Source organism: Rhipicephalus microplus, chromosome 6 (assembly GCF_043290135.1).
Source record: "Rhipicephalus microplus isolate Deutch F79 chromosome 6, USDA_Rmic, whole genome shotgun sequence".
Lineage (NCBI taxonomy): Eukaryota > Metazoa > Arthropoda > Arachnida > Ixodida > Ixodidae > Rhipicephalus > Rhipicephalus microplus.
Genome location: NC_134705.1, coordinates 186,717,670 through 186,739,871, shown reverse-complemented (window position 1 = coordinate 186,739,871; position 22,202 = coordinate 186,717,670). Strand labels below are relative to the sequence as shown.

At 44.8% G+C, this 22,202-nt stretch overlaps 1 protein-coding gene across 2 annotated transcripts in view; it reads right to left on the bottom strand.

Annotated features, from left to right (window-relative positions):
* puf (ubiquitinyl hydrolase 1 puf) overlaps window positions 1-22,202 on the bottom strand; it is a 154,136-nt gene that overhangs the window by 30,387 nt on the left and 101,547 nt on the right. The window contains exons 53-64 of one of the 2 annotated variants that reach the window (XM_075867247.1): window positions 21,825-21,906; window positions 19,273-19,431; window positions 17,553-17,741; window positions 8,291-8,395; window positions 8,158-8,199; window positions 6,777-6,881; window positions 6,464-6,611; window positions 5,132-5,241; window positions 3,820-3,852; window positions 3,651-3,699; window positions 3,428-3,513; window positions 2,661-2,744 (exon numbers count right to left, since the gene is read on the bottom strand). In XM_075867247.1, the coding sequence (XP_075723362.1) occupies window positions 2,661-2,744; window positions 3,428-3,513; window positions 3,651-3,699; window positions 3,820-3,852; window positions 5,132-5,241; window positions 6,464-6,611; window positions 6,777-6,881; window positions 8,158-8,199; window positions 8,291-8,395; window positions 17,553-17,741; window positions 19,273-19,431; window positions 21,825-21,906 (1,192 nt within the window). The remainder of the gene's footprint in view (window positions 1-2,660; window positions 2,745-3,427; window positions 3,514-3,650; window positions 3,700-3,819; window positions 3,853-5,131; window positions 5,242-6,463; window positions 6,612-6,776; window positions 6,882-8,157; window positions 8,200-8,290; window positions 8,396-17,552; window positions 17,742-19,272; window positions 19,432-21,824; window positions 21,907-22,202) is intronic. The other variant, XM_037419658.2, reaches the window with a different exon arrangement.

Below are 22,202 nucleotides of genomic sequence, written 5' to 3'. Positions count from 1 at the left end.
TCAGCCCTTGCAAACCAACCACCCTGCCTTTCTTCTCTCTCTCTTCATTAACCGCATGTGAACGCAAGTGACATAAGCAGTCAATCTCGGAGACATCAAAACTTGCATATATCGAATTATTCGCTGTATCGAACTGTTGAGAAGTACCCTTGAACTTTCCACGCAAAAGTATGGGACCGATGATATATCGAACTCCCGCACAGCGAGAAATTCGCTGTAACGAATGCTGTGCTGCGCGGAAGTGCAGAAAGGGCATTTTTCTTAGCAAATATTGATCCATTTTCGGCTGCGTTCTTACAAGCTTCTATCCCTTTTCGTGTGCAGGGGATGAAAAGGCAGAATAATTCTATCACGCCGATCTGGCTCACTGCGCAGTGCTTGCGTGTGCACCAGTATGTTCGATGCATGACCTACAGGTCTTAATGCGTGGGCATTGTGTTTTTCAAAAAGACTGATTGCCAACGACACCAAAATGAGAATGCAAAGTGACCTGGCGACCTCGTTGCAATGTTCACATTTCCTTTCTAGTTAGCACAAAATGGCATGCAAGCCTGAAAAGCATGGCCTTTGAAATGTGCAACCTCGAGACGTTTTTTTTTTGTTTTTGTTTTTGAAACGCATGTCTAAAAGGCTACACTTTTTGACCGCCGTTGCTGAGTGTCTACTCCGAGAAATCAGAACGAGACCAGAGAATAATGCTCGAACCCGTACAAAGGATAAGGGACGGGAGAAACGAAACTTCGTCTTATTCCCTATATCCACGGCGTCACCCACAACCTCAAAAAAGTGGCCAGCAGGTGCGACGTAGACCTGGTTTTTTCTGCCCCAGAAAAAATGGCTAGGTTGTGCAGGGCCGTGAATCCTGGTTCCAGGGGTGAGCGAGGCTGCAAAATCAAGCATCGGAAGAAGTACGTTCCATGCATTGAAGGGGTGGTGTACTATCTACCCCTGTCCTGCGCAAGTGGTACATCGGCCAAACAGGCAGGTGTTTAAATGAGCGGCTGAAAGAGCACGCTCACAACGTCTCCTCTACAGTTTCAGGCCAGCTCGACATTCATTGCCGAGACTGCGGTTGTGTCCCCGATTTTCAGCTTTGTACCGTCATTAGGCGTCATCGGGACCAGATGGTACGTGAAATTTATGAGGCTGCAGAGATAGAAAGGCTGGGCAGTGAATGTGTCAGCAGGCCCTCGATTGCGCTATTACAAAAAGAAATAGATTTTCTTCAGAACGTTAGCACACATGTTGTTCATGGTGTGTTGTGGCAATGATTACGTAGTTGTTAGGTGGATTCTGTTTTCTTTTTCTTTTTCTCTTTTTTTTTTGTCAGATACTGCCCAAGTATATATTGTGCGGTTCTAGCAAATAAATCTTGTTGTAAGTCAGTGCCGCTTTCTGTCTCCTTCTTTCTCTTGTCCCTCGTTATTGGCGCTGTTTTTTATGTGAATCATGTCGTACCAACTCGCCCAAGCAACTATGTTAGCTACATTTTCTAGCTTTTCGCATGAAAGCAGCTGAAAGCGGCGGCTGCCAGCTGCGATCCCACAAGTGACATCTATATCACCAACATGCTGACGGTGGGAACTCGGCGTTGTCTTTTGCACCTTGTGGACTTGTGTACTCACCTCACTCCTGATAAATTCTTATTTGGGCTTCGAACTGAGCATTTACTCACATGTAGCGATAAAAATTGTGACGAAGGCTAGGAGCGAAGTCAAGCAAAGCACTGTCGTAAACTTTCCAGGTGACGACTTCGTGTGCATCATGACCGCTGAGACAATGGCGTACGGTGCCTCAGTGAATTTTGCGACTTATCAGCGTTTATGGGCACCACCTGGAGCAGTGAGTGACTTCATCCGTGCAGATGACGACACAGCTGTTTCTAATTGTATCAATGCTGAGATCATAGCTGCCGTTGCCATGAAATTGTAGACGTGCAGTTATAAAAATGTCGACAGCTTCGCTGCCACCACTAACCAACCTTTTGTCACACTACAAAGCTTGCATCAGCGTTTGCGTCAATCAACGCTGTTGTGGCCGAAGGAGCTAAATTCGCTTATTTGAAAAGCTTCAATGAAATTGAGGATGACTGGAACTTGAAGGCACGCAAAAAGCAAGACAAGTTTACGGATTATTTTCATGCGAAATCAAGTTCGGTAACTTGCAATTCCCACCTTGTTCTTCATTATACTGTAAGCGAATTGTTATGTTAGCGCTGCAACGATTTTCGAAACCCGAAATGCTTTAATTGAGGCTTTATATATGTATGTTTTGCATTTCGAATTAACGATATATCAAACTATATTGCAATTCCCTGCAAGTTCGATATATCCAGGATCAACTGTATCTACAAGTAAAAGTATGACTGTTGAGGTCTAAAAAATTCGCTAGCACTCTAATAGAGGTATTCTTGATGTTGCTGTGGCCACAAGAAACAACAAGCAAAAACATCCGCCAGCTTTCTTTTATTGTATGCTAATTTTCCATGTTTTCTAGCGATATAATTTCGAGTGATACAAATATCTGAGATGATGCTGCAACATTCATATCACTGACGTTTTACCGCATAAAGATTCACAACAATCCCCAGCCAGTATGAGTTGACATTCTCGGGTTTCCTTAATAATTTAGTCTTATGAAATGTTTTTAAACCTTCTCACCTGCTTATTATGATGAACAGGAATAGCTGGTTCCGACAGGCCAGGCTGGAATAAGCTCCAGAGGTCAATAAAAAATGGGCTGAACTGAAATCAAAAGGAAAAAAACGTAAACTTCACCTGCAAACACTCTACATTTATGTCTAGTACAGATGTTGTATTAATGTTGGTCATGACTAGGAAGACAAGTCTGTCAGCTTACAAAACACACTCATGCCTCATTGAAACATTTATCAATTAAGGAGGAAGGTGCTTTTTTTAACTTAATTAAGATCTCCTTTGTGGTTATGAAAGTACACAGTCTTGCAGTTTCTTTTGCAGATTCCAAATTTGCAATTACCTTTAAAATATGCCAATCAGTTTCACACCCAGCTAAAAGCAACTTAGCATTGCCAGGAACAATAAAGCAAAAACCAGTCATAAAGTATCCATTAACTTGGGCAACTTGCTCTACAGTGAACATCTACAGCTGACCTCCTCCAGGCTTGCAATCCTGCCAGCCTTGAAGAAATGCAAATTCATCTCATTAAAGAAACACAAAAGTTGAACAGTAAATCACGTTCAACTAAAACATAATTCTTTGAGAAGTCAATTGTATTCTATTTTGCCAAAGTAGGTTCTTCGTTGAATGATAAAATGACGCACAAAGTTTCCGAAATTTCGGGCTGAAATCTTGGCGTATTGTAACGTCACGGATTTCAGACTTCTCTTTGATTTCGCCACATAACCTCGTCAAAATATCACAATACTTCCATATCCCAGACACTTACCATTAATTTCTCTTGCTTTCCTACTAGACAATAGGTGAGAACGGCAAAGTAGTACATCAACTTGGCAGTGCCATGAACGGCAGGATCTGAAATAAAGTCGCGAGGAAGAATGGGTAAAAGAAGGAAGCAATTTTCGAAGAACACTGAGTGCAGTATATTCGTACAGCATTACGGTACGAAAACAGTGGCAACAAAAGAAAAGTTTCTGGGACCTTTAACTTACCAACATACACTTTTGCTTTTTTGAGCAATCGTAATAGGAACTGGTAAACCTGCACAGTCATAAAGAATATCGAAAAAGACTAATTAGAATGCTGAAAAGTGCCACGAAGCAGTTTCGTAAACTTTTATAATCTGCGCAAACGATTGTTGGAAATATTAGCCAAACTTACTTGATGCATCACAGCTAGAGCTTCAGGGCTCATCTGAAACATAGGAGGCAACAGTCAGAAATAACAATCATAAAATTACCACATCTTCAGTAACCCTTATGATTTATAAAAACTCAACACGACTACTGACGGCACAAGGACCACGTTTGTAAACAGCCTCATACGCAAAGGTGTCTGTCGAGGTCCTGCTTTGTGTGCTGAATGGGTTGTATGCATCTGCTGTGTGGCCACGTGAGAGCACTTCTTTTGTTCACTTATATGCCGCTGCTCACGAGCGGTTACCATTCAGCTCAATTTCACCATACTACCAGTCGGTACCTGATTAGTATTTACTAATTAGTACCAATAATGATTGACTCTCAAGATTAGTTTGGCCAACAATGCTCAGCCACACGGATTGAAAAGGAGTGGGCCCACTGCGATGTAAAAAAAGAAAATTTGCAGCCAGCACTGCTTTGAGAACACTTTTCAAACAGCGAAGCTTATGCCTGTCCTTCATCGGCTTTATCGCACTTCTATATTTTGAAGTCTTTTGTTCGTTGGAACTTACCTCCGTATTCACAAACGCTTCTTGACCTGAACTTGTCACCGCTTTCAATGCAGCACAAACGTGTTTCGAATGCGCCGTCTTTAGGCAGTGCCAAGGCAGCCCAAATGCCTGTCAAACGCACTGCCTTGAGGCGGTGCAAGTTAAGTTCAAGCCAGGGAGCGTTTCTGAATATGGGGAAAAGCTTCGTCCTTTTTTGCATGAACGTCGTTCTCGACTCGGCGATGACATGCTCGCTGAGAAGCTCACGGCGGTCGGTTTCTTCATTGGGAGAAATGCTTGCCACCTTGAAAGCGCACACTCCTGAACATTGACACCGACCCTCAACACTCCACTGCGTCTCGCCGTCACCCCATCTTGGTGCGTTTCTCGAAAGTTCCCCCTAGACATGCTCCGCCCTCGCCTCTCTCAGCATAGCGCAGTCTTGCCCTTCCTACAAAGGCACTCCCTCTCCAAAATATCATGCCACATGATCAATTCCATGCCGACCACGCATATAAAAGCCTCGACGAAGGACAGAGTCGCTGTTAAAAGAATGTTTCTGTTTTTAAAAGCTGCTGCTCATGAGAAACCCCCTCTTATAATCCAGTTCATTCCTCATCCAAACCGGCTGGCTGAACACCATAGGTAATCGCCACAGTCATAGGCTGCACAGCGAATGAACAGCAGGGGCCAACTGTAGTACAAGCAGATGAGACGATAGAACTTTTTGGTGAATCGTAAGCAAAGATGTTTAACGCATAATGTGTCAAAGCACAGACTCACAAAGGTACATACAGGTAGCTCTTTGTGAGGAGCCAACCCGTTCCTTCCCGAACGGAAGGCCTGGCGGAATTGGGAGCTTGGCACTAGGGAAACCAGCAACAAGGCTGCCACTGCAAAAGTAAGCGAGGTGCACGTAAATAAACAGCTCCCGGATATTTCCCTTTCATAGGCGCACAAGCCAACAATACAGGCCACTGACTTCGTAGCAGCCAACTTAGAAAAAACTGTTCTCTTTGGTTGCATCAGTTGGGAGAGGTCTTAAGCATTAGCATTTACTGTATGCTGAAGGTCTTCAGCCGATCAACAGTTGTTCAAGACGAGTACATCTGCTGTCATTGCTGTGGCTATTTATCAACGAAGCTAGCTTTTACTCAGCCTCTTCTCAGTCAGACGACAGACTATTACATACACTCAACCATTACTGAGACGAGATCCAATAGCCTGTTTTAGGTGTGAAGCACCATTTACCTTATGGATGTCGGCGTCTCTCGTCGTCGTAGTTCGTCACATAACAGTATTTTCTGCTGTTGCCCATCACAGCAAAGCATGCGCCAAATAAGATGGAACGTTAGCTCTGAAAAGTCTCCGTTTCTGCAACAGACGCTGTCTGCAATGCAGTCGGTAGCACTGCGAGGACACTTTCCCAAGTCCTCACACTGCTCCAAACCGCATCGCAGACAGCAGTGACGCCAATTTCCGGTGCTTTCCACAGCACGCGTCAATAACAATGAGAGGAAACGTGTTCCTATAGGAAGCACCAATGCTTTGCACCTCCCCAGATTTTCCATTAGTGGAGCACTCTTTTATACTGTTAGGCATAACAAAATATGCCACTGCTATTCGAAAAGGCTATAATTTTTATGTAGCATATAGGGTCACAATGTGCGGTGTTAGTGATGTGAATGCTGGATGGTCAGTAATCATAATAATATAATAATAATATTTGGGGTTTGTGGGGTCTCAAAATGAGGCAACATGCTTTCGAAGCTAACGGAGACAGCAGATGCAGTCGAACCCAAGCCAACGGCACACATTTAGTTAACTACTTTTAGATTGATGATATCACCAACCAAATTAATACATTAGTTGCGATCAACACGCTAAAACAACCTTACCCAAAACCAAAAATGCAGTCAATGCAGCCGCGATTCAATCCCGCGACTTTTGGTTTAGCACCCAAGTGTCTTGACCACTAAACTACCACAGCAAAGCACTCAAACCTTGGCATATTGAATAAATCGAATATAACACCCTTTCAGAAACCTGCGTAAGAAGTACACCACTGCACTGGGCCAATATTGAACTCGCATTGAACTAAACGCATCTACGTACCATTGCGCACCCTCTGCAGGCTATGGGCAATGAGGAACTTCTCCACCCACACGTCCATGCTCTGGAGGACCCACGAGTGTGCCAGCTTGTTCCGAGGCACTTGAATTGTCAACCACTCGAGGCACTGCAGGGGGCAGTACTCGGACACCTGGGGAAAGAGGAGTGATCAATTGAGCAACCATGCAGGCACACAATGACCGTATAAGCAGACGTCCTAACAAGGTAGTTAGTATTGAAGTGAATTCAATTAGTAGCAAGGTTTGAACGGTAGAAGGGTTCACTGTGGCCAAGGAACAATCAGGCGGACGCTCACCTCCCAGACACGCTGTAGGACAAGCGAAGTGAAGGGTGGCATGCCTGGCGACCCTCCACCAAATTCCACCAGCATTGACAGCAGCTTGAAGAAAGGTCCGCTTGCCTGCAGTGTAAAGAAGGTCAGGACAAAGCATCGCAACATGTCACGACAGGCTGAAGTTCCGGCTGGCATCAGAGCACAGGCAGTGCTGGCAATAACGTAGTGCGAGGAGCTTTACATACAACACTATTGCCCATTCACAACAAGGAGAAAAGTGGAAGTGGTGACATAATAAAAACCGCCAAAAAAATTCACAGCTGTCATGCTTCCCCATTTATATTTTTCAACTCCTGACTTTATGTCAACCAATATTTTCACAACATTCATCCATTATATTTATAGGCACTAAGTCATTTCTCGCATTACCCATTGTAGAATGTAACGTTCCGCTGCGGTGACATGGAACAGAACAGTCGAAGCTCGAGAAAAAGATCGACCTCTTCACTGGGCAAAGCACAATGTGGAAGTCAGCACAGAAAGTCGATCAACGAATCAAACGTGTCAGCTATTTACAGAGAAACCCCGTTAATATGTACCTGCCGAGGACAGTGGCGTAACTACGCACTAAGCGTACTATGCATTAACCACCAGATACAAATTTGCATCTCCTGACATGCACTCTAAAAGCGTGCAGTATGGTTAAAGTAGAGTTACACCACACGCGCATGCCTGATCAGATAGCCGGGGATTAGTTCTGTGATAAGGTTTTCGTCGGTGATAAGCCATACCGGTTCCTTTGTCAAAGGCGCCCCCTCGCCTTCGTTTTTTTGCTTTGAGTATCCGCAAAGTTGTTGCCGCAATCACGCAGATGTCAGAATAACTGATCGGCTGATCTCCGCACTTATCAGCATGACGGAAAGATGTTCGCGACACATTGTGGCGTCTGCAAATTCAGCAGTGCAGTAAAATGTTCTGGCGCGAAATTCTATCGTGTTATGCAGTTAGTACACATTAACCGGTAAGCACAAGACAAACACTACAGCTTCAGCGGTTCACGACTTCATTAGTCTCTATGAGAGTCGATCCAGGATTCGTCGCGACATTTTAACCGTTACTGCGCTTGAAGCGGGTACGTACTAACGAGGTTTCCCTGTATATATACATAATAAAACACTTTCATATAATCGGTGGTTTTTGAATATTGTATTTCAGAATGTAGTGTTGCTTACATCACTGTTCCGATATATGAAGGTGCGTCTTACGATAATGTTAATGTTCATTAGCCAGCAAGAACGACCAAGAGCATTAAAGGAGCCATAGCGTATTCAGGCAAATTAACACCAAGTTGGCAAAAAACAACGAATGCAATGACAAGCACAAAAAATACTTAATCACTTACCTCCGGCTGTTTGGTGACCGCAGAGAAGATCATGTTGACAATCTGGTCGAACGAGAAAAGAAAAGCAAACGGAATGAATTGGCAAGAAGAGGTTGAACACAAGAACTATGAAATGAAGAATACTCGGTCTCACATGAGGAGCGAGGGACTCGTTCCACCGACACAGACTCAGGATCAAGTTGCAAGTCTGACGGAGGCAGATGTTGTCCCGTATTTGGTGGTAGAGAAATGGAAAGCCCTGCAGCGGGTCGCAACGTGTTTTGAGTCACACACACTCAAACGGGAGGAATGAAGGGGAGGGGGGGGGGGAGAGGCAGCAGGACTTTTGCACCTCAGGAGTATTGTTTAAACAGTATGCAATTCTATTGTCCCAAGCATTATGTTGTCATAGATCTAAAAGCCACGCATTCAGGAGGTAAAAAGAAGTGATGCAGGGCTTTGGTTCATATGTTTCACTGGCTTCAGTCAAACAAGAGATAAAATTCAGCGAGTGAGCTGCACACTTTTTTCTGTATTCTAAATGCATGCCCCTGAGATTTGTAACAACATAGCCCTCGAGACAATGCATTCATGAACATCAAGTGTCACAAATCTCCGGGACAAACATTTGCGGAAAGAAGCAACGCGAGGCTCTGGTTATTATTTTTTTTTCACTGGTCTTGGTCAAATAACGGGTAACATTTGGTGAGTGGGCCGCATGTCATTTTTCGTCTCCTAAAAAGTTGCGCCTGAGACAATGAATTCATGAATACTCAAATGTTGTCACAGATCATAAGGGGGAAGGGGTTAGGAGAAGCGATGGAGTTATGCAAGGCTCTGCTTCATTTGCTTCACTGGCCCCAGTCAAAAAAACAAATAACATTTGCCTGACCTAAGCAGGCCTCAGAATTACCCTCTAGGTTTGACGTGGAAACACTCCATGGCGAGGAACTGGAGCTGTAAACATGTGAGACAAATTTCATAGCCACACATGATGCATGAAGTAGACAGAAATATGGAAACACTGTCTCTTCAAACAGAGTTTGGGGCGGCCACTAGCGACCGTTGGCTGATGTGAGCTGGTGAGGTCTCGTAAAAACATGCCACTGGCATCACAGGCAACATCGAGCACGGATGGGAAAAGTAAGACTACTTGGGCAGTACCTCTATATATACTGGAGCTCTGAAAAAATTATTTCAGGAATACATTTCTGGGACGCACTCTACTCTATCCACAGCACACGTGACACGTTAATCAAAGGCAGTTCATGCCATTCTTTCATATAAACTGGCAGACCACAGACTAGAATCTAAAATGATACGGTGCTAAGAGGATGTACTGGAACCTCATGCATTCTGTACAAAGTAACAACAGCAAAAAAAGGGGGTAGAGCTAGTGTAAGAGTGACAGGAGACCAAAGACAAAGGAGAAACACAAGACAAGTGCCTTTCTTATTCCTCATCCTCTTCTGTACTGCTGACACAAGTAAAGAATTAGCACAGAAAAAACAGTGCACACAGAACAAGAATGACAGCAAAGATGACATCACATCATCCACACAAGCATTAGTACTTATGTGGATTGGTACAAACCAGACCAATCACAGTGCTCACAAAAATTATGATTTCTTTTCAGTGCTATAACCTCTTTATTAACAAGGGACACATTGAACGTGACAGACAAAAGCATCAACTTCAAACTGAATTTTTATTATTTGGACACATACTTATAGGCTTGTTTGTACATTTGAATGCTTTGAATATTCGAACACATAATGCAGTATTCGAATTTGCTTCGAATCAAACTTAAAGTATTGAAAATTTCACATTATTCGAAATGAATGAATAGGTGCATACTAGTCCGCGCTTTACATCATGCAAAAGTGGTTTCACTGCAGTAATGCGGTGCTAAGCCGTGAAAGCACCTATTCAAAAGAAATCCGCACTGCCGCCAAGCCCCACTTCAAGGTTAAATGAGCATATTACCCTCATATGGGCACGACACCGCAAGCCACACCATGCTCAACCCGCTTCTGACTTTGCAGATGCTGGTGTGCTTCATCGCCACCGGTGTGTGCCCATCCCTTCAAGACAAGCTCGGATCAACCTACCCCCCTGCGCCCAGGAACTTAGCCTGGGAAACTGGCCCGCCCCTTGACGCTCCGGATCCTGCTGCTCCGCCAAAACCAGCCCAGTGGCCCCCCTACAGCTGGCAACCAAGCCCATCGATGACATCACCGGTCACATGGCCGATGTCACCGCTACAAAACCACTCTGCCGATGCCGTCAGTTTGGGGCACGACACCGCAAGCCACACCATGCTCAACCCGCTTCTGACTTTGCAGATGCTGGTGTGCTTCATCGCCACCGGTGTGTGCCCATCCCTTCAAGACAAGCTTGGATCAACCTACCCCCCTGCGCCCAGGAACTTAGCCTGGGAAACTGGCCCGCCCCTTGACGCTCCGGATCCTGCTGCTCTGCCAAAACCAGCCCAGTGGCCCCCCTACAGCTGGCAACCAAGCCCATCGATGACATCACCGGTCACATGGCCGGTGTCACCGCTACAAAACCACTCTGCCGATGCCGTCAGTTTGGGGCACGACACCGCAAGCCACACCATGCTCAACCCGCTTCTGACTTTGCAGATGCTGGTGTGCTTCATCGCCACCGGTGTGTGCCCATCCCTTCAAGACAAGCTCGGATCAACCTACCCCCCTGCGCCCAGGAACTTAGCCTGGGAAACTAGCCCGCCCCTTGACGCTCCGGATCCTGCTGCTCCGCCAAAACCAGCCCAGTGGCCCCCCTACAGCTGGCAACCAAGCCCATTGATGACATCACCGGTCACATGGCCGGTGTCACCGCTACAAAACCACTCTGCCGATGCCGTCAGTTTGGGGCACGACACCGCAAGCCACACCATGCTCAACCCGCTTCTGACTTTGCAGGTTAGTTATCTAAACAATTGTAAATCGTGTAGAAGCAGTAGTCGCTTCCTTATTGCTGTGTCGTGCCCCAACGACTTTAAATTGCGCAGTATATTGGACTTGTGCGTTGACGCGATTGCTTTTGGTCTATGTTCTCAATTAATACTGCTGCTTTCTGGCGACGTGGAACTGAATCCCGGCCCAACAAAAAGCAGTGATATAGCCGCAATCTTGGATTCTATCAAATGCGTCGAGGACAATCTAGAAACGATTCGATTAGAGATAGACGGCCTTAAAACTGCCCAAGCAACCCAGGAAAAACAAATTTCCTCAATTAGCAACCGACTAGAAATCCTAGAAGAACTAAAGCCCCAAACCAGCAACCCTAGCGATAACAACGATTCATCCCAGATAAGCCACGAAATTTCTGTGCTCAAAGCCGCAACTATTGACGCCAGCAACCGCCTACGACGGAACAACTTTCTCTTTCTTGGTATAAAAGACAACATAAAGGAAACATGGGAAGAGTCGGAGCAAAAGATATCCACGTTTTGTGCCGACAAGCTTAAACTTACTCTGGAACCGGGTGCGATGGAACGCGCACACAGAATCGGGACCTTTTCAGAAAACAAAACTCGACCCATCATTGTAAAACTAGCCCACTACAAAACGAAGGAGCGCATTCTGAACTGCGGTCGCATGCTTAAAGACACAGACTTTGCCATTAGGGAGGACTTCGCAGCTGCCACCCGCATTGCGCGGTCAAAGCTGTTGCAGTTCATCCGCCCCCAAAAATGCGCATTTAAACTGAGTCTCGACAGACTTCACGTGAACAAAAAGTGCTACATGTATGACCAGACTTTTGACAAAATTGTAGAAATCGGCAAAAAACAGACTGTGCGTGCCATAGCTGGTGAGTCATTAGGTATGAGTAGCAAAGCCACCGAATGACGCCCCTCTGTCTACTGTACCTCTAACCCTCGACCAAGCCGATCATCAACGCTAAATCTAAATGTTGCCTTCACTAATATACGAAGCATACTGCCTAAACTAGACAGACTACACAGTTTTATCCAAGATGTAGAAGCCGACATTGTCATGCTAGCAGAAACATGGTTACACGAAGGCGTACTCGACAACGAAATCTTCCCGTCTAACATGGACTATACTTTATATCGCCATGATCGCACTAATGGCCGGGGTGGAGGCGTGCTCATAGCTATTAAAAACAATCTAACATCTTCTCTTATCACTCATGACGACACATTAGAACTAACTTGGGTGCGAGTGTCAAACGTTGCCCAAAAGGCGATTTTTGGCATCTGTTACCGGCCGCCTGATTCTGAACCTGGCTTTTCCATCCTCCTTTCAAACTCACTCACCCGGATTAAAGACAAGTTCTCGGACGCCCCTATTTTTCTTTTCGGTGATTTTAATTTCCCTCAAATAAACTGGCCTTTACTCTCAGCCCCTAGTGCATCCCCGTCCAACGAATCAAAGCAATTCCTTGATCTGACGCTAGATTTTAACCTACACCAAGCTATAACATGCCCCACAAGAGGTGATAATACTTTAGATCTTCTTCTAACATCAAACCCGGATGACATAAAGCGCACAATAGTACTCCCCGGGTTTAGCGACCATAACCTTATCCACAACTGCATATCTCTACCTCTGATCAGAAGGTCGCCGATTGAAAAATTCATAACTGATTACAAACGAGGAAATTATGACGCTATCAACGACAAACTTGGTTCTTTTCTTGACAGTTTTCGCGGATCATATCAAACCCGCTCAGTAAACGCCAACTGGCAGATATTCAAAAACACGATACTTAACTTAGAAAAAGAGTATATTCCAACCATTCGCGTAAAATCAGATTCCACAAATCATTGGTTCAACAAACAACTGAAAAGTCTTTTAAATAAAAAGAAACGTCTTTATAGGACCGCCAGTCAATGCGATTCCCCTTCAACATGGGAAAAATATCACCTGTGCGCCAAAAAGTATCTTACGGAACTACAAAAAGCCAAAGATAAATATTTTTCATGTGACCTACTATCTATCCTCCGCTCAAATCCCACTAAATTCTGGCGCATGCTCTCTCACAAAAATCAAAGTACCAACATACCGTAATTACTCGAATCTAACGCGCACCTTTTTTCCGGTTAAGCGAGTTCATAAATCGCATGCGCGTTAGAATCGAGTACGAACAAAAACATTAGGTCAATCTATTGCCATTGGCAAACCCAAAATGGCCGCCCCCTACGTGCGTCGGCATGGCGCGTCGGCCATTTCTGCCTATGTGTTTCTCATGTGCGGCACTTCGTACGTGTGCTGAGGAGTTCGTCATCTAGTAGTGCATTAGCATCAACGGCGTGGAAGGGCCGACTCAAAAAACTCGAGTGCACCACGATGCCGCTTTTAAAAGAAAAGTCATCGCGTGTGCAGAAACGGACGGAAATCGGGCCGCATCGCGGTCGTTCGGAGTTCCCGAAACGTGCGTGCGGGACCGGCGGAAACAAAAGCAGAAGATTGTCGACAGCAAAGCTTCATGCAAAGGTTTCAGTGAACCACAGCAGGGTCGGTTTCCGCAAATTAAAGAGCTGCTCGGCGAGTATGTGCTTGAGCAGCGACCCGTGACGACAGAACTGCTCCAAGTGCAGGCTATGCAATGAGTCTTAGAAAAAGGTCTAATGCGGAGCCAATTTAAAGCGAGCAGGTGCTGGCTAACTAACTTTATGAAGAGGAAAGGCTTTTCCCTCTGAAGGCGAACGGGCATACGCCAAAAGTTGCCGGAAGAGTACGAAGAAAAGCTTTAGTTTTCAGAGGTTCGTCCTAAACTTGCAGCACAAAAACGGCTTCCTGCTTGGGTAAATCGGGAATGCCGATCAGACGCCTCTTTACTTCGACATGCCTGGCACCACAAACGTCGAGAAGAAGGGGGCGAAGCAAGTTCGCGTGCTGACATCGGTCCACGGTAAAACTACAGTGACTGCAATGCTCTGTTACACGTCAGATAAGCACAAGCTTCGCCCGTACCTCATATTTAAATGGAAGACGCTCCCGAAAGGAGTCGTTTTTTCAAGTGGAGTGATCGTGCGGGCCAGCGAAAAAAATGGGTGCGCGTCGCAATCGATGTCTTACGTTTTTTGTTTTTTTTTCACGGTGGAAATCGGGTGCGCGTTACAATCGAGGGCGCGGTAGAATCGAGTAAATACGGTAGATCTTCTAGACCCAGACCGGGAACCAATAGACGCAAAACACGTTGCCTCCGCTTTAAATGATTACTTTTCATCAATATTTTCTACCCCTAACATTACACAGTCAACACGAATACCTACCCATTCCCCCGGCGTTGTATCCCCCGAAATAGCGTTTAACCCCGAAGGAATCGTTAAACTAATCACCGGTCTTAAGATATCTTCAGCGCCAGGTTCTGACCAAATTACCCCCAAACTTTTAGTTAACACCGTCACAGTGGTTAGTCAGATTCTTTGCCTCATCTTCATGCAGTCCCTTGAAACAAGCGAAATTCCAGACGATTGGAAGATAGGCCGAATAGTAGCCGTCTTCAAAACAGGAGAGCGAACGAATCCAGCAAACTACCGCCCTATTTCCCTGACAAGCATTCCCTCTAAATTACTAGAACACATTATATCTTCTCACATCGCGACTCACCTTGAATCAATAAATTTCTTCTATAATCACCAGCACGGTTTCCGAAAGCACTTCTCATGCGAGACCCAATTAGCCGAGTTTACCCACGACCTACTAAAAAGCATGAATGATAACCTGCAGATTGATGCCATATTCCTAGACTTTTCCAAAGCTTTTGATCGCGTACCACACAACTTATTACTTAGCAAAATTAATTCCCTTGGCATTGCACAGAATATTGTCTCCTGGGTTAAACACTTCCTCTCCAACCGTAAACAATTCACCTCTGCTAATAATCATAACTCCTCTAAAACTCGTGTATCATCAGGCGTCCCTCAGGGTGCGGGCTTATCACCTCTTCTATTTTTAATATTCCTAAACGACCTGCCAACAAACATTCAAACAAAACTTCGACATATACTCCCCCATTCACAACCTTGAAAACAGTACTAAACTACAGCAAGACCTCGACACAGTTGCGCTATGGTGCCAAGACTCGTCAATGCCGTTAAATCTAACCAAATGCAAATCGGTGTCATTTTCCCGTAAACGCACCACTGTTCATCATACATACTTTATCAATTCGCTTCCTCTCGATTCGGCTTCGTCATACAAGTATCTCAGAGTGCAAATGTACCCATCTCTTTCATTTGCACCGCACGTACAGTCCATCTGCTCAGACGCTCTGCGTACGCTTGGTTTTCTGCGCCGTAACCTCAAATCAGCATCTCCTGACGTTAAAAAACTAGCATACTTAACATACGTACGGCCAAAGCTCGAATACGCATCGTCCATTTGGAATCCATCCCAGGCATACCTCGTTAGCGAACTAGAAGCAGTTCAAAACCGCGCTGCCCGCTTTATAACCTCACAGTACTCCAGAGAAATCAGCGTCACCGCCCTAAAACAATCAATTGAACTGCCATCACTCGCGTCGCGCCGCCTCATCTCACGCCTATGCCTCCTCCACAGTTTCTTTTTCCGACCCCAATCAAGACACGAATTTTTACAGCCCCCAAACAGAACTTCTTCCCGCATTAACCATTCAAACCCCATTGCACGAATCAACGGCCGTACATCCGCAATGAACGACTCCTTTTTCCCCCAAGCAATAACACTTTGGAATCACCTTCCCGACACCATTGTTGCCACACCTGACCGCACATCATTCCGCGCAAAATTGGAATCCCACTTTGATTCCACCCATTAACCTGTGGCTGTAAATATATTCTACCAATGTACTGTATGTATAATTTGCTTGTGCCTAGTTGTTTGTACTCTAATTCCCAGCCAAAGCGTTTCTTTTGTGTGTTATTTGATTCATTTTTGTTGTCATTTTTGACCAAACTACCATATTAGAACTGTACTGTTTATAATAATTTGTTCAACTTGAATTATACACACTCACAGCGTATTTTTTGCCCCCCCCCCTTATGTAATGCCCTCGGGCCTTTAAGGATGCAATAAATGAAATGAAATGAAATATCGATTCATTTCTAATGTTGAAAAGCTTGTTATACCGACTTATATGCTCTAAGTACAAGAAATTTTAAATAGTAACATATTTTACAGGCTATCAATTGAATTCTACTGAAAGTCAAGTTCTGCTGCTATTTCCCCTTTCTTTGGTGCAAAAAAAGGCATTTGCATAGGCGTCGTTACAATTTTTAGGAAATATTCTGCAGGTTAGTTAGGTCATGACAAATATGCTCATTTTTCTTTATAATACGTGACATATATACTATTCGAATTCGATTCGAAATTATTCGACCGAAATCCCTATTCGCTTCGAACCAAAAATTTGCTATTTGCAGAAGCCTACATATATATAATAGTAACCATGCACCTGCGCAACTCCACCTGCACAAATCCAGACACACAAAAGCGATACCTAGAAAGCTAACTAAAATAATGTCCCTAGACTTTTGCGTTTTATTTAAGTACCGACAACTGCCTTCTTTCCCAGCTCCCTCTCGCACGCAGTTGGCTTTTGCCACCCTTTTTTTCCCAACTCAGAAGATCTACAAAGTCACACACATGTAAACATAATAGCCACGAAACATTTAGCGGACCTTTCTCCTCATGCCTAATTACCGTCACTAATGCCGTCACTAATGAGCCCGGGAAGCATTTCACCAGGTGCTGGAAAAGCATTGGAAAGAAGATGGCTACTGAAAACGAGCTTTAGCCAATGAGATTAGTCGGATGGTGCTTCAATGGTTGTCGGTTCTTAAAAGGGACACCAGAGAGAAACAATGACTTTGTTTAGATTGACGAACTGCACTCTGAGAATGTCAATGCCATATGTTTCCCTATCATGAGTTCATTATTAGAGAAGATCAAGGGTGACGTTTCATTTTTGAATTTCTTGCCGAGATCTACACGTGCGACGTCAAAAATTTCAAAATGTGTTTTCGATATTTTCACTACATTGGTTCGATGAAATTTTTTGGAACTTCGTATGCTAGGTCTATGGCACTCACAGATGACAATGTACATCATTTTCTTTGATTAGAAGCTACAGAGGACCCAGTAAATGCCTTCAAAATCTATGACGTCACGGTGATTGCTGCGGGAATCTCAAGGTGACTCTTCACCCGCATTTTCTTTTGGCGCGTTTTCTCACTTACCAAGCATCATGCCGCGATCAGAGTAGTGTTTTCGGGATTGTCAAGTTGTGCTAAGCTACTACGTGAAAAATCCTTTTGCTCCTTAGTGTTCCTCCAAGAAAGAAGAGAAAAAGATCCAGGGACTTTTAAACTAGACAGCAGCCAATTAGGCCAAACATGCACTTTACTAAGGAAAACGCAAGTGCGAAAATGTGTTCAATACCTTTCCCCCCGTGAGGGAGTTGTAGTCTGACTGGGACAGCTGCAGCCGGTGGTCCTCGGCACGAGACTTCTCCACCAGCAGCAGCACCAGACTGACCATCTTGTCCAGCGAGGCCGGCCGGGACTTGGACACGGGGGCACCTCCTTCCTCTTCCTCTTCCTCATCCTCTTCCTCAGACACCATCTCGACCTGAGTGACGGTGGCAGAGCACACACTTCAAGTATGCATGGAAAAAAACAAATGCTACAAGTATGGTGCAAGCGCCACAACTGCGCCCGCGCCCTTCCTTGTTTCGTTTATTTTCAACAGTGTGGCCGCTCCAATATTTGCAGCAAATTGAGGTGGCTACCATTCCCGTAGGCAGAGGGAGGGGTTCAATGCTTCATCAAACTCTTCCCCTCGCAGCACATTCTACATTTTGTACGTATACGTTAAACAACGGTTGGGGAAGTCTGAGCTGCACAGATGGTACAGAAAAAGGCTCACAAAGAGCATGGAAATCAGGACAAAAATGGGTAAACACAAACTGTTAGTTTGTGCCTGCCCGCTGTTGTCGTGTTTACTGTGCTTTCCACGAGTGCTCCTCTGTACTGCCTGTGCTGTCCAGTTCAACACGTACAAATCTACCCAAATGATAGCTTTTCTTTTGTTTTTGTTTTGTTTATTCGCTCTTCTATCATTGATCTAATGATCACAAAACTAACAACTGAGTCCTCAAAGAATACCGCAAAAACCAGAATATAGGTCAGACCGAAATAAAGGCCTTTGAATTACCGAAAAAGAAATTTTTCAAAAATTGCAAAGTATTGCAGCACACCCTTACCTTGGTAAATACGCGACACAACCAGCTGCACTGTGGTGACAATTCTTTTTACTTGGACACTAATTTTATGCAGCTAAACGCCAGAAGACCACAAAGTGCTGTCACTCAGACTCGTCAGAACTTGAGTCCGATGAGGTCTGTTTTTTACTACTAACGTCCCAGAGTGCATCGTCCTCCGTTCCATCCAATTCATTACTGATGCAGCATTTGCGGAAAGACGAAAGTACGTCGCCTCAGTGCAACGCCCTCCTCCTGCATAAATCGGCGCACCCATGATGGCGAGCCCTTGAATTGTGCCCTTGCACCCCAGATTTGCACACTATATTGAGAGCTTTCACATGGATGCACTCCGCTCTTGCGGGTAGTAACCTTGCACGCAGCTCCCATACGAATTCGGCGAGTAGCGTTTCCAGTTCTGGGTGCACTGCAGTTCGACAACTTTTTTCTTAAAGCCTATCATAAACTGCCATCGACTGCCACTCATTTCTGAAGGAAATAGAAAAGAGAAAACAACAGACTGAAAGCAAATAACGGAGGCAGAATGGCGTTGCTAGAACACTGTAGGCCTGCCTAGTTTTGTCCAACGGCACCGCTGCTGATGCTCACGATGGCAATGGAGGCTTTCGACTTCGGCTACCTATGGTTGCGAGACTTCCACATTTTCTTCTGCCAAGGACCGATATATAAAACAAGAGTCGACCTTTCACTGTGTTCTTTTTAAAAAATTTTGACCTATGTTCCGGTTTTTACAGTAAATTATAATTGGTCTAAAACAAATCCAGTACACCTCTGCAGCGTCCATTTAGGTCTACGCCTAGGTTTGCACAAAATGCTACCGGCAAAAAAAAAAAGCATACGCGAGGCTCGCCAAAAAACGTCTTCGCCAACGGTGCTCACATAGTCCAGCTTGTGGCCCAGATAGAAGGAGACAATTGTGGTGATGGCTTCGATGGAGAGCAGGAACTGGCACTCCTCCTCACCCATCTTGGCAAACTCCAGCAGGAAGGCAAAGTACTCCGTCAGGTGCCGCAGGTGTTGCTTGGCACCATGCTCGATCTGCGATGAAAGAACAGGATTTGATCACATGAGCATTCAGCTAGCATAGCACGATCACACGCTGGAAATTAAAAAGGAAAAAATCACAGCATATCCACAAAGTGAATGATGATGAGTGGGCAAAGTTTTGGTCATTCAGTTTATGAATGACCGTTCAGGAATGGCTAAGCTTCGGTCCTCAGTTCATTCGTACGACAGCGTCCGAGCATCAGCCAACAAGGTGTTTTCACCACGAAGGTGCGTGAACTGGATGCAGCACAAAGGCACACCCATATTGAACACTTTAGGCGTGCCAAACATGCAAAGTCCCACTCTGCCATCGGATAGGAAAAAACTGTTTTTTGAAATTACAAAAGAAGTGATTTTGTCTGCGCAATGCACAAAGTATGCTGCTACATTGAAAACGACCAGTTGTTTACCGGTGTATAGACCCTTCCAGCACAGTGGTCACCAGCAGTGACCACTTCCTGGGAACTTTGTTACAAGTCGTAAATTTTTTTTTCATGTGTGAATTGTATTATTTGTGATCTTTTATCATCTCCATTAAAACACGAAATCTAAAGCAAAGCCAATTTCTGTGCTTGAAGAAGTTAAACTTAATGTGTGGCTTCACTACAGTGCAGATTTCCCCTATATGGGTGGTTTCATGAAATAGTACCCTCACTCTGCAGTGATACCAACTTTACAAACATTTACGTGCAGTCAAATATACATATATTCGTTTCTTTTTCAGTACTACGATGATTTAAATTTGCATCAAAGCTCTTGAATATTTGCCCATTCCTACTCGTATGTATTAATAGTTGTATAGTATTCATGAAATTAATAGAAACCAATTAAAACGGATGAAAAATCAACTTGCAGCAAGTACAGACCGAGCCTACAACCTTCCGATAACGCGATCGATGTTCAAGCAATAGAGCTACAGCAGCAGTTGCGTTTTTCTAACATCCACTTTATTCGGTGTTGATGTTCTCACGTAATTCTGAGAGTGCAATTCAGCACTGCTTGCAGCCATCACAACCTTTGTTAGCATCCCTGTTGGTTGGTTTTATTAGGCTGCATCTAATAACAGGCATTAAGACATACTAGTCTGCAAAGGGCTTACAACTGAAATTATGCCGACACGATGACGAATTGTGAAGTTTCTTGCCTTGCATCGTCAACTTCTAGGCTGAAACTTCAAAACAAAAGCGGAGTGTACTTCGTCTCAGAGTGATTAATACAATTACAACACAAACTTCTTGACATTCTGTTAAGCATAGCACTGGCATGTTCAAATCCAGCTCCCCACCAACCCCTGAAAAATAGTTGGTTTGTATTTTATGCTTACTTTAAACCATTATGATGTCCTGATGAATTGCATTTATTAAAGAAATCACAGCATATCCATGGAGTGAATGATGATGAGTGGGGCGAAATGTCCGTCAGCTCGTCCGTGCTTCCGTCAGTCCGTTCGTTGTTGCTTCCGTCCGTCCGTGCGACCATCCGTGCGTCCGTCCTTCTGTCCATGCGTCCGTCCGTCTGTCCGTGCGCGAGACCGTCTACCCGTCCGTTCATGCGTCCATCCATGTGACCGTCCGCCTTCTAGTCTGCCTGTCCGACCGTCCGTCCGTGCATCCATCTAGTGAGCACTCTAAGTACCGCCATCTCACATCTTGCATTCCATGTGGCACATATCCGCACCGCGCGTCCATCCATCCATCCATCCCTCCGTCCGTCTGCCAGTCTGTATGTCCGCCCGTCCGTTCGTGCATCCATCTAGTGAACACTCCAAGTACGGCCATCTCCCCTCTAGCACCAGTGGCACATATCAGCTCTAGAACGGGTATGTGCCACTGGTGGCTACATACTCCAACGGAGGATGAACAGAACCACACCCTAAGGAGTTTCGCCCCTAAAAATAAGAACGACAAGTACTAGTTCTTTGTCTTCAAGTTCCCTGATAAGCAGTCACTCACAGCCTGTGTTCAAGTTTCTAGACATGCGATGTAGGCCTTTGATGTGTTATTGAAAAGGCAATATGGCATACATAACTATCCAAAAATGTTTCTGGTGTGACCTCCGAAATGGTTTACCCCTCCTTCAGTGTTTTCACACATTCTAATGAACAAAGCTTTTGACACCTAGGCAAGAGCAAATAGAAAATAAACGACAATATAATTTACTCCCGCGCTTGTCAGCATTGCCAAGCATGCACACGCGACAACCTTTAAGAATTTCCCTTTGCCGGCACAACACACAGCCTTTATTCCACTTAGAGAAAAATGCCCGACATCCCAAGAACTACAGGCCAGCAACACATTAATTAACGGATTTTAACAAAGGACACTGAGGAACGGCACTGTGCAAAAACTTGCCCAGAGACTTCTGGATACAACAGTACCACTCACCAGTGCCAGCAGCTTTCGTACAAAGCGTGTGACGCACGAATACTGGCCGATCTGGCTGATGTCCACGTCAGATGAGTCGTCACTGCAGGAACACCGGAAAAGAACACGACATGATTACGTTGAAGCCACGTCTACGAAATGAACGCTCGATACATCACTCCATGTCATAAAAGTGTCGTGCTGCAACTCAAGCAATGACTGGGAGTCACACAGCCACATTAAGCGTGACTCAGATTGACTGCTCTTTGCTAATCGAGATCGCATGTCGCGAACTGCCACATCATATCATGACGTTTACGTACTTACCGACAGTTGTACACCTTCCAAACACTTGCACAACTCTATTATTTCACCCTTGCCATAAAAATGCACTACACT